The following is a 12,499-nucleotide window of genomic DNA, read 5'->3' as shown; positions in this document are numbered from 1 at the left end:
AGGGGGTAAAAAACTTTTTTTTTTTTTTTTCTATCTACTGAAGTCAAATAAAGAAATACTTTGTGTAAAAGACTGAATAGACTTTCTGCAGGATATCTGTTTGTGCAGTGACAGTGGAGACTGCCACCAAGCATCCTTGAAATGCACTGACAGCGGACACAAAGAGCAGCCAGACTCAAACATATACATTTTTTTTAATTCATTTTCAACATTAAAAATACAAATCAAACATACCGGGAGCAACAAATAAACTGCTACATTCCTGAAACCTATCGAGCACTTCAGCTTTACACTAAGATGGATCTCTGACCTATCGTGCACAAACAAACATCAAAATAATCTATCCAATCTTTACTATACCCACTGCGCGTGGTCTAATAATAAGAAAAAAAAATTACACGCTAAATTGAATTCTTTAAGGCTGAATGCAACCAACAACAGAACGAGTAACAACAAAAACATGAACATTAACCAGCAGGAAGGAGATGTTAGGACTTCTTTCAGAGGAGATTATAAAGAGACGGCAGTGCAGCCAGATCATGGCACTTGATCTTTTAAGAACAAATGTAAGTTAGCAGAGCTCCCTCTGATCTGCAGCTGCACTGTGAAGACGGCGCTGGGACAGAGAGGTGGTGGAAGTAGTGGTTTGAAACCTGCAAACTTCCAAAGTTTAGGTGCTTCCGGTTTATGACCCCAGATGTTTGAGTCCTGGGTGGCTCGGACTAACACTGGCTAAACCTGAAAACTGCTCGGGTGACAGGATGCAGACGGATGAACAACGGGGAGTTAAGAGACAAACGGGATGTGGCGATGAAAGGCACTTTTCTGAAGGCTTCATGGATTAAAGCAAGAGATTGGAGCTTGAATAGCTGAAAGGAAAAAGCCCCTCAGAGACTTAAATACCAAAGGATGGTGGTCAGTGTGTGTTAAAGCACTGCTTTAAGGGTCTACACATGGGCAGGAGATGTTGGTCCAGGGAAAAGTTTGGGATAAAATAATGAAAATGTTTTTAAAATGATTATTCGATAATAATATAACAACAATATTTAAACAAATTCATCAGCCAATTCTTTCACCCCAGTTTAACACCCTTAAAACAACTACAGGCCATGCACACGTACACCGAATATTTGATTCGATCTTGTTTTGGTTACACATTTGTTTTTAATTTGGGGAAAACTGGTGAGTCAACAGCATCTGTAGCTCAGCAACAACAACAAAAAGAAGAAGAAGAAGAAAAAAAGACGAGACTTAAAACACGAGAGGTAAACGTCAGATTTTGATGTCAGCTCCTCTTAAAGAACGAGAAGGAGCTTTTAAAGTACACACACCTATCACACAGAGTGAAAACCAGCTTAGAAAATCCTGACATATGTCAGCAGATCAGTGCCAGATAGCAGGAGAGCAGGTACTGAAGCATCACTTTCCCCTCCCTCCAGTGTGGCAGCTGTACATTCATTCCTCACCTACTGAAACAAGCCTATGTTTTATTTTGAAAGGCAGACTGGGGAAAGTGAAATGTTGGGGCAGGTTGGTTCAAATACAACAGAAATATTAGGTATACCTGCTGAGATGGGTTTAACATGAACACTGAAGATGCAGACACATTTTATATTTAGGTCTTCCTTTAAATAGAGAACACTGCAGCACACCTGGTAAAAGATTGGAGCAGTAACGCATGCAGAGTTCTTTAGCACCCCCGATAGTCACACAGAGGTATTGCATGTTAAACAATGTTCCTAATTCGCTCTCGTCCTCCCTGAATTGCGCAGATTAGAGCCTTAATTTAGGGTCAAGCTTTTGAAGTCGTAAATGAGCCCTTGTTTACTCCTAACTCTATGAATCCAGGTGGGCTTTGCACATCAGAAAAAGACTAAAACTGAACCACAAGTAGTTGTGAGGCTGTGCTGATTTACAGGCAGACGCTGCCCTCTAACGGATGAACAAGGAAAGCACAACAGTTGAAGACAGAAAAGCAAGAGGACTTAATTACATGTTCCTTCAGAGTGAAGGTCAGAGCTGAGGAATGTTTTTCACGTCTCAGGATGAAAACCATTTCTGAGGTCCAGTGAACAGTGAATCACACCAGAGGTGGAAAAGCTGCACAGCCCGTGGCACTAATAGTGTGTGTGTGTGTGTGTGTGTGTATTGACGGGCAGCTCAGGAGGTTTCTGTTTCTTTTTCTATCTGTGAAGATGGCAGGTGTGTGAACTTCTGTAGGCGTTTGTGGATGTGTGAAACGACTGGGAACAGAAGGCTGACATTTAGTCAAATCCCTGCCAGTCACTCTGCTCAGAGTCGTACTCGAGCTCCGGACCGATGCAGCGAACGCCTTCCAGCAGCATGGGGGTACCATGGTGACGATCTGGACAAGAGGCAGAGAGACAAAAAGAAATCGTTACTCTAATCAGCGCGATTCTTACATTACAATATGAACTGTAATGAGAGATTAATCAAGGCTGTCGACCGCTAAGGGCATGCTGGGAAATGACCTGCTTCACTAGCCTGAATTTACTGTAAGAGGCATTTAATGAAACTAAATAATCTAAATGTTAATTTAAAACAAAATAAATACAGATTCTGAGCCTGCACATATTCAAGACTCTTGTAGCTTTATTTACAAACCTAAATGTGATAAGTTAATAGTTATGTGGGAAATTTACATTTGAAAAAAGTAAAAAGACCTTTGATCATGTAGTACTATATGGCCCAGTGTTCAGGCATGAAACTGGTCTGCACATAAAAATTACAAATTTTAAATATGAACTTTAAGGCTTTTAGACGTGGAGGCAGCTCTTTGTGATTGAGCATAAGAGTCGATATCCGGCCACTAGATGGCTGCAGAGTGTAAAATCTGCAGAGAAACAAGTCCGAATTTCTGGACGTTCTAGTACCAGGAAGCCTTGTGCTGTTAGTTTAGAGTGGATGGCGTTATGAGAGTGGCTGTCCCAGCACGAAGCCTGAATGACCTAAAAGTAACAAATTTTATTTCTCGCTCAAATTAAAGAAACATAGGATATCTATAACTTTTTCTTTCTGATATCTCTTCCTGTTTAAAGGGAGTTCTCCCTTCCCACTATTGCCAAGTGCTCCCTCATACAGGACTGTGTGATTGCTGGGGTTTCCTCTCTAATACTGTAGTGTCTGTACCTTAAAATATAAAGTGCCTTGAAGTGATTGTCACTGTGAATTGTTGCTGTTTAAATAAAACAGAACTGAATCGAATGCGGTCCATGAACTAAATCAATTTGAAATCCTTCAGCTAGACACAGCCACTGAAAGTCAGGCACTGGAAATGTCTGACAGGAGTCAGTTATTTGGAGCTACATTACAATCTGACAATAACCTTTGATGGCATGTTCTGGTGCAATAACAATAAAACATCGTCAGCCTATTCCAGCCACACCTTTGCACATTATGAACAGTGTTTCACAGCATCAAAGTATTTGAGCAAACAGAGGCAAAAAAGAGAGTGACATATTTTCCTTCCTTTAACTCTTGTTGTAGAGCATTTAGAAGTGGAAACATGACCTGTGAGCACTTGGCTTTAAAAAGCTCAGGCATCGGTCTCAAACTCATGTATATAATCCACGATGTGCACACGGTGTGAGAGACACAGACCGAGCGGCTCCTTTAAGAGAGGCAGCCCCCTCCTTCACCCCCCTCCTCCTTCTCCCCTGAGGCATCTACTCTACTTCTCCACAGTCCCTCCCCCCACCCTGCAGCAGCAGGCGCATGCTTTTTTTCGTGACTGCAGGATACACATGCAGCAACGCATTGGTGGTTCAGTGGTAGAATTCTCGCCTGCCACGCGGGAGGCCCGGGTTCGATTCCCGGCCAATGCAATTCCTTTAATTTTTTTTCCCCAGCCCTAATACTGCCAAAATTACTGCCAGAAGTCTGTCGTAAACTTTCAAATACACAGCTGAATGTACAGTTACAAAGCTTAAAATTTTCACAAGTAACACATCCCCTTCCCCTCTGGACACACGATATATGTCCATGAAATAACTAAACTACTCATCCAGGCCATCATAGTCTAAGGACCTTGGAAAGAAAAGCGTCTGGACTTCTTTAAGTTGCTTGAAGACGTTTCACCTCTCATCCGAGAAGCTTCTTCAGTTCAAAGGGTCAAATGGTGGAGAGTCCCAGATCAAACTACTCCCACACGTTTGCGAGCTTGTCTGCAGCCACTCCTATTGTTATCTTACCTACTTGCAACATGTGAAACTCACTAATCTGCTTTCTAACAGTACATGTTTTGATCGTCACCGGTGAGTGGCTAAAGACTTAAAGCACTTTGACATCAGGTGATTCTTTTTACCATACTGTTTTGGATACACCGTTTTTTTAAGGTATTAAGAAATAACTTATATGGGCTCCAACAAACGACCACCTTAAGAATAGATGAACATAAAAATAACTAGCAGTTCAAGCTTTCATCATATCAGATTAAAATATTGGGAATGTCTATTACAGTTTCCCTACAAGATAAAATCACTTTTTACATTTTAATAACTAACTAAAAACTACCATTAGGACGCTTCCTATCAGCCTCACTGGATATATAATAATTAACTATACATCGGATAACAACCATGTGTATTTATACAAGACTAAAGGCTCAGCCTGCAGCTGAGTTGTATTATATGCCGTCACTGATCTGATGTGAGCGGCTGACGTAGAGTTTAATCCATTGATCTGGTTTTCATCCAGGACTCAGTTACACACAAACATCTGAACAGATGTTCAGGCCACATTATGAGGATAAAAATAAACACTAAACAACACAGCCATCATTCATCCTCAACTACCCAAGTACCACACACACACGCACACACACACACGCCACGTTCTGCTATATTTACACAGACACAGATGGAAAAACACACTGCGCACCCCCTTTAACTAATTCTCCATCTGCTGACAGAAACGCCACAGACTAATTCAGTCTCACTGACATGGATTGAAGAGGAGGATGCAAATTTATTATTACAGCCTCCGCACAGCAGGACAGAGCAGAACAAAAGATTTATGGATTACAAGAGCCATATTGTTTCTGTCGTATCCCTCACCACAGAAAAGGGGACTTTTTAAAATGATTTTTCGGTTAGTATTTCTGAAAGTTTTTGTTTTTATTATTTTAAAAAATTTGTCCACAAAAAAATTTAGCCTTTCTTTTTTAGTGGTTCATTGTGACTTACTTTGGTTGTTGTTTTTAAAAGTTATTCAGACCCAAAAATTCAAAGTAACCAGCAGGTGGCAGCAGCACACCAGAAACAAGCGACCTTTGGGATTATCTGTTAGTTCTCCCTTTAAAACCAAAGAAGAAATGACTGATCATTTATAAATTAAAAAGTAAAATATAATGAAAATACACTCACAGGACACTTTATTAGGTACAACTTACTAGAACCGCGTTGGCCCTCTTTTTACCTTCAACATTGCTTTAATTCTTCATGATTCAACAAAGTGCCGGAAACATTCCTCCGAGATTTTGGTCCATGTTGACATGACAGCGTCACACAGCTGCCGCACATCCATGATGTGAATCTCCTGTTCCACCACATCCCAAAGGTCATGTCTACATGGATAAAAGCATCGAGCTGCTGCAATGTGACTCGCTGAGTAGGCGCTTTCATTGAACAGGTGTACCCAATGAAGCGGTCAGTGAGGGCAAATTCTGATATTATGTAGTTTGATCATTTAACTTTACAGGTCATTTAACAGTCTGGGAGAACTACCAATTATATATTAATTATCAAATAAATCATTTATCAATAAGTTAATCAGGTATTTATGTATTTTACCTCATGTAAGAAGACATGGAGGAACAAACAAACAAAAAAAAAAACACTTTTAAGAACCACTTCAGATTTTAGAAAACCTGTGGAAAATGTATGATTTGTTTCCACAAGTTTATGAAATTTTATTAATCAAATTAAGTGATAAAACTAAACCAAATGGCTCCTGGTCAGTTTGTCCTCTACACTTAATGAGGTAAATCGTCTTTGGCCTTCCTTCGAGGTTTTATGAGCCTTAGCAACTAATCTATGGAAGCCTTCCAGTCATTTCAGTTTAATAAGTTCCCAAATGATTAATGGTTTTATAATAGAAAGTCTCACTGGCATAGGTAGTAGTATGGTAATGACTGAAAAATTAATCAACTACCCAATGCCTCAACTATAAAAAAAAGAAAAAGGTCTTTTATAGGATACAATGTGGTGTATTTGTAACTATTTATACAGAAGAAGCAGACAAGATTATATTATCACATATATGTTGTTAAACACAACCTTACCCATGACTCTGGCGTGAACTTTAACTCTGACGCAGACGTCGTCGTTGGTCTCGCTCAGCAGCATCACCTCCTCACACAGAACTCCCTCGTGCTGGGTTATGTACTCGCACGTTATCTTCAGACCTCCTGGAGAGACATGCAGGACAAAAAAACAGCAACAAAGACAGAAAAGAGAGTAAGTTTCCTCTTTATTGGCACGTTTTACTAACGCACGCACATCTCTACTTTATCGTCTCTGCGTGAGATGTTTTTCATAAGGATAATTCGAGTGTCAGACAATCCAGAACAAAATGTCAACGGGATGGAAAAAAAAACAAACACAACTGACTGATAAGCACATGAATATACACACACACACACACACACACACACACACACACACGCACGCAAACACACGAGACAAACATAGTAGCACACCTGTTAACATAATCAGAGAGGCTGAGAGTAATATAAAGGGTGTGACGATAAACTGAAAGTAAAGGTCAGTAACCTGCTTCAATTACAGGCATGCAGTCGGCATGACTCCCAGAAACCTCTGACCCATTTCAGCTGTTTTATTGGCCAGGAGAAGCTCACGTTCATGCTAGCAGTTAAAAAATGTCTTTTTTTAGCCCACACAGGTGGCAGATGTTTAGGGTTTACCGACTATTGCGGCATGACGGGCGGCAGGAACACAGAGAAACACAGGAAAGCGTCTGAAAGTCAGATCTGTTCCTATGATTTTTTTTTTTTTTTTTTCAAAGAAGGATCTCTGTGCTGACATGAGCTGAACTGTCTGCTGCTGTAATCCTCAGCCATCTGGAACTCTGCAGCCTGTGCTGCCGAGTTACTTACTTTTTAGCTTAGCTATGCTTTCGAAAAATATGACTGCCACTATCCTTCAACACAGTCCGAACTCTCTGAGGCAGCTTTCTTGTAATGTCTTCAAGTTGGAATAGTTCTTGAGGGTTCGTGAAGGACAGTCAAAGCCCTTTTTTGGATGTTTCTGCCTTTTATTATGTTCTCTGTCAACACACTGCGTCAATAATGTTGAGTTACGATGAATTATAATCTGTTTTTTAATGCTGTTGCCAATCAGTCGATTTCCAGTTGGAACTGCACAGTGGATCATTTTGCAGATCAAAATTAGCCGAGGTGGAGGTGGCAGAAAGCAGATGTAAGATTTTCACTGGGAGTGACAAGAATGGACAAGATTGAGTGCATCAGAGGGATGGCTCAGGCAGTTTGGTGGCAAAGTTAGAGAGACAAGACTGAGATGTTTGCACATGTGCAGAGCAGAGACAGAGGATATATCGGACAAAGGGTGTTGAAGATGGAGCAGGCAGGCGGGAAGAAAGGAAGACAACAGTTGAGGTTCCTGGATGTAGTGAAGGACATGCAGAGGGTTGGTGTTGACAAGGTGAGGTGGAGGAAGATGATCCACTGTGGCAATTCCCTAAAAGGAATCGGCCGAAGAAGAAGAAGAAGAAGAAGAAGAAGCATGGTGTTAATAGCAATTTAATGTCTATGACAACAAAGAGTATAAAACCTCAGCATTGGTGCCCTGGATGGTTTACCTGTCTTGTGATCATTCACTGGAGATAGGTGAGATAGTTGGTCAGTGAAAACGTGTTACAGAATATGAAATGTCTCATTTTTCCCTACATTTTGATATCAGGTCATCTTCTAGCCATGATTCCTTCTGGGTCAAAGCAGTTTTCTAATATGATCATAGTCTGAGGTGTTCAGTTGGGAACTTTTTTTTTATGAGATTTTGATATAAAATGACCGAAATGTATTGTAAACACAGTACCAATGACCTTTATACCACAAAAGGTCTGCCTGACTCACAGTTTAAACAGGAAACTAATGACTGTAAACTGCAAATGCAGCTTGTTTTACATATACTGACTGGGAAAGAACAGGGCTTCGTGTCACTGAAAGTGAGGGCTGAAGGATGGCAGCTGATTAGTTTAACAAAATAACTATCAAAATGCACCAGCTTATCTCACAGCTTTAGATAAGCATTTAATTGAGTTTTTACCCCGTATTTCACCTCTCAGGCAACATACATGTGAGCTGTTAGTAGAAGACATTTCCTCCATTTAATTGAGATTATTGTGACTGAAGTAACTGCTCTGCTCCCAAATTACAGAACGTATGATAACTCATCTAATCTACAAACATTTCTTCTGTAGCCAGGCCTCTGCTTTTGGTGCAACACATTTTGTAGTTAGAATAATGATAAAGGTACAACTAACGTCAATAGCAGCCTGCATGCAGATCATTCTAGTAACGCTACTCTGTGTTGTTATTATGGTTTTTTCTTCTTAGCATCAGCTTGTTAAACGCCGGTAAGTCTGACAATATTACAGAGTCTGGTCACTGACTAAAGCCGGATTTATGCTCCTGCTTTTGTCTCTGTTAGCTCTCAGAGAGAGGGATCATGGGAGTTCAACCAATGCAGAGGCTGCAGAGGTACACTCGCCTGCAGTCCTCCAAAAACAGACAACACAATGTAAACCTTGTGCGATGTACTCTGGAGAGGCTACAAAGCTTTGTATAGCAGCGCACAGGCTAACAGGGCATCATACGACTCCTAAAGGGACCAGCCAAACAAAGAAAAAGAAGATGATATTATGGTTTTAAAAGCAATAGGAGTATAAAACCACAGCATTGGTACTAACATATTAGACTTTAGGCCAGCCTGTTGTGCAGTCCTTATGCTATATTCACTAATCTGTTACTACTGATTTGTTTTTATTACCTAAAGCGAATCTAAAATAAACACATCTGACATAAAGACTGCATTACATGAAAAATGATTTTCCCATTTTTGACTTTTTCAGTAATCATTAAGCTAACGTGTTACATAACACTGATCATGATGGACAAATCCCAAACCAGTGACCTAGTTTAGCTCAAAGTCATCAGTCAAAAGATGCAACACAGACAGGCATTGATCATTTGAACGTAATTACAAATTTACATTATTATTACTTTTCACAATTTTAATGGAAAACTGTTTTTTGTTTTTCCATCGCTCGTGACCTCACCCTCTTGTGCCGGTGTGATATCAGTGATCCGGAGGTGTGGACCGGGTAGCGGTGCTGGACACACATTTTTACCCAGAGCTGGGATCTCAGGCAGGGTGAACACTATTTCATACCGGTGCTGTGTCTTCAAGAAGCCGACCTGTAGAGAGGGAGAAGAGGTTTTAAACAAGAGTCCAGCACAGATTTAGAGATGAAGGCAAATCATTTTGTTTTCTTTCTCCTTCCTTTATTCAGCCGCATCAAAGGGAAAGAAAGGTTAGCTGAGCAGAGACGGTCTATATAGAGACGAAAGTGGTTGAGCCGTGCTCTCACATTTCATAGTGTAAGCCTATTACGGGTACATAAAAATGATTTATTTTATGGATACATATAAGCGCTCCACTACCGGGCTGAGTTTTCCTTGAGAGAGTCCTCTAATTGAAATGATTATCTATGGCTTCAGTGATTGTAATCCCATCACCTCTGCCAGATTTTCATTGTAGCCTGATGGGGAAAGAAAACCAAATTACCCTCTCAATTTCACTCAACTCCAAAATCATTTTAGTGATGCTAATCGCACGTGTGTGAAGCCTTCAGCACTTATTCTTCTACTCAAGTATGAAAGCCATCAGCTCCAGCACCCAAACAACTTTAGCACCCAATGATGGTGGACATTTAGCATAGCCAGGATCAGGTGCAAGAATTGCAACAAAAGAAAATTTTTGAAACAAAAAAAGGCAAACAGAGAATAATTTTATGTTTTCAAACATGAGAAATTTAGGCTTTTCCAAGTTCTAATACAAACAAGTTCCACATATAAACAACGCACATAGCATTCAGCAACGTGTAATTGCCTGAAACTTACATTCCTTCCAGTGGCCAGGGGAGACTTTTCTAACTAAAGTCTAGGGGAAAATTATTCTCTTCTAAAGTGATTTATGATCTTAGTAAAAACACTCCAATGACGACTTTATGCTCTTTCAAAGTTGAGCTAATTTCAAATCTTAGGTAAAACAGTATAATACTCATTTTTGCAAATGAAGGTCCAATTCGGTGTAAAATAGACAATAATCCTACCATCAGTATACATATAGCATTAGTTCACAACAATAGTCATCTCAAGGTGCTTCATACTGCAGCATAAAGAGGTTAAAATATTACACAACATTCTTTTTTATGCAAGTCACTACAGCATGAGCATACAGTATCACTCGGTTTCTAAGTCAGATCCAAAAGTCACTCATTACATATAATTTAACTCTATAAACCAGAGAGTGTAGATCCCTCTTCTTCATATATTTATTCTTAGGTTTTATTATATTAAAATACGAATGTATTTATGATTTAGACAGCTGCTCAGGTACCCAACAGTTGATTCTGTTCATCTGGACGCAGCATTTTCAGTGAGCAAGACGTTTCGGCACTCATCCAAGTGGCCTCTTCAGACTGTAGTGACTTGCTTTAAAAAAAGGATGTTGTGTAATATTTTAACCTCTTTCAGACTGAAGAAGTTGCTGAAGAAATTATTAGCCCTGGCTTTGGTGATTGTAATCCCATCACCTCTGCCAGATTTTCATTGTAGCCTGATGGGGAAAGAAAACCAAACTACCTTCTGAATTACCTCATCCAAGTGACTTCTTCAGATGGAAGAAGTCGCTTGGATGACAAAATGTGTCTCCCACTAAAAACGCTACGTCCAGATCAACAGACTCCCGTTTTGGGGATTTATTTAACTGGATGATTGAGCATGCATCAAGAAGCTGCTCGGATAGTTTAGGAAGTTTAAGAAATTTGAAATTTTGTCAAACGTTTTCATTCTCTGACAGTTTGTGCACTTAGCATGAGGCCACAATCACCATCATCAAATGCACTGATGGGAGTGGAAAGTTCTGCAAAAAATCTACTAACCACTGTGACCAGATTTCTACAAAGAGCAGCACAAATCAGCAGGTCAAAAACAAGCAGAACCAATGTGGGAGTGAGTACTGTACTCGCCAAATTGTTACAGGGTAAGCACAGGTTTTACACCTTAGGCCTAGATTATACTTTGCAGGATATGAATACAGTGAGCTGGAGACCCGACGGTGGAGTAGTCTTTTCTGTTATACACGTTTGATTTCTGCTATATTGGGCCTCTCTTCCTCCCACCACACTCCACATTAGGTTCAGTTCAGTCGGACATTCTGATAACCCTCTGCAATAAATTAACACCCAGTGACAACTATCACAACCACAAAAGCTGTAAAATGAGACATGCATTTTTTCAGTGATAAATTCAGTGTTATTTGCAATAACTAGCCTACCGCTCTCCTCATGTTTGTGTGAATCATTTGAATACCCTTCTCCCAAAATTGTTGTGCACTGAAAGGGAAACCTCCGCCCAGTTTAGTTTGAAAAATATTCATTGTGCCTCTTTATAAAATCTGAGCAGCAGATCTTCAACACCAAAAGAACATTTTGCACTGATGCTGCCCACAAATCTGGTCCATAGCGACCAACCGAAAACATAAAACTTGGTAAAAGATCTGTGCATATGACAGTGTAGAGTCAGTCAATTATCCTGCATTTTATGCTCAAACCTGAGATAAAGAGTATTATAGTTGGCATAGTAAGTGCAAGACAAAGCTGCAAAAAGTTAGTGTGGGATGATATAGTAGTAGAGATATAGAAGTAGCAGCCTCATATTAAGCAAAGAGAAAAATTCATGAGGGGGAGTCATCACAGCAAGTGGTGAAGAAAGCTGTGCAGAGGAGACGAGATATACAGATACATCGAGAGTGAGAGAGAGAGAATGAGACAGCAGGGCCATGCAGGCAAGGAGAGATAAGCGTAAAGACCCTCCAGCTAAAGCTGCAAACGGCATTTTCAGCCCCACGCGACCCCTGGTTAAAGCAACGGGCAGAGCAGAGGCTCCAAACAGCGCTACAGAGACAAGAGGGCATGCTGAAGGAGCGCTGCAGAGAAGAACAATCGTTCTGTGAGCATAGTCCCACGCACGTCCACACACTGTGAAATTCAAATTTCAGGCTCCACATTAAAACAACAAAATAAAGAGTTTAGGCAGGAAAAAGCCCAACCAAAGAGTTGGAAGTGAAAAACTCAGCGTGAACCATTTCAGTTCATAAGAAAAAGAAAGCATTCCTGTTTTTGGTATTACAATATATTATGTGTAACACTGGGAGCG

At 40.3% G+C, this 12,499-nt stretch overlaps 1 protein-coding gene and 1 non-coding gene across 3 annotated transcripts in view; one reads left to right on the top strand and one right to left on the bottom strand.

Moving 5' to 3' along the window:
• Nucleotides 1–175: 175 nt before the first annotated feature.
• Nucleotides 176–12,499, bottom strand: part of cunh20orf27 (chromosome unknown C20orf27 homolog) — a 43,631-nt gene continuing 31,307 nt past the window's right edge. For both annotated transcript variants that reach the window (XM_040045097.1, XM_040045098.1), the window contains exons 4-6: nucleotides 9,337–9,475; nucleotides 6,302–6,427; nucleotides 176–2,365 (exon numbers count right to left, since the gene is read on the bottom strand). In XM_040045097.1, the coding sequence (XP_039901031.1) occupies nucleotides 2,265–2,365; nucleotides 6,302–6,427; nucleotides 9,337–9,475 (366 nt within the window). In that variant the 3' untranslated portion in view covers nucleotides 176–2,264. The remainder of the gene's footprint in view (nucleotides 2,366–6,301; nucleotides 6,428–9,336; nucleotides 9,476–12,499) is intronic.
• Nucleotides 3,775–3,845, top strand: trnag-gcc. Its single transcript has one exon. It is a non-coding gene; the product is annotated as a tRNA-Gly (tRNA).

This window comes from Simochromis diagramma, unplaced genomic scaffold (assembly GCF_900408965.1).
Source record: "Simochromis diagramma unplaced genomic scaffold, fSimDia1.1 OVJJ01000590.1, whole genome shotgun sequence".
Classification (NCBI taxonomy): Eukaryota; Metazoa; Chordata; class Actinopteri; order Cichliformes; family Cichlidae; genus Simochromis; species Simochromis diagramma.
This window is presented reverse-complemented; position numbering and strand designations above follow the sequence as displayed.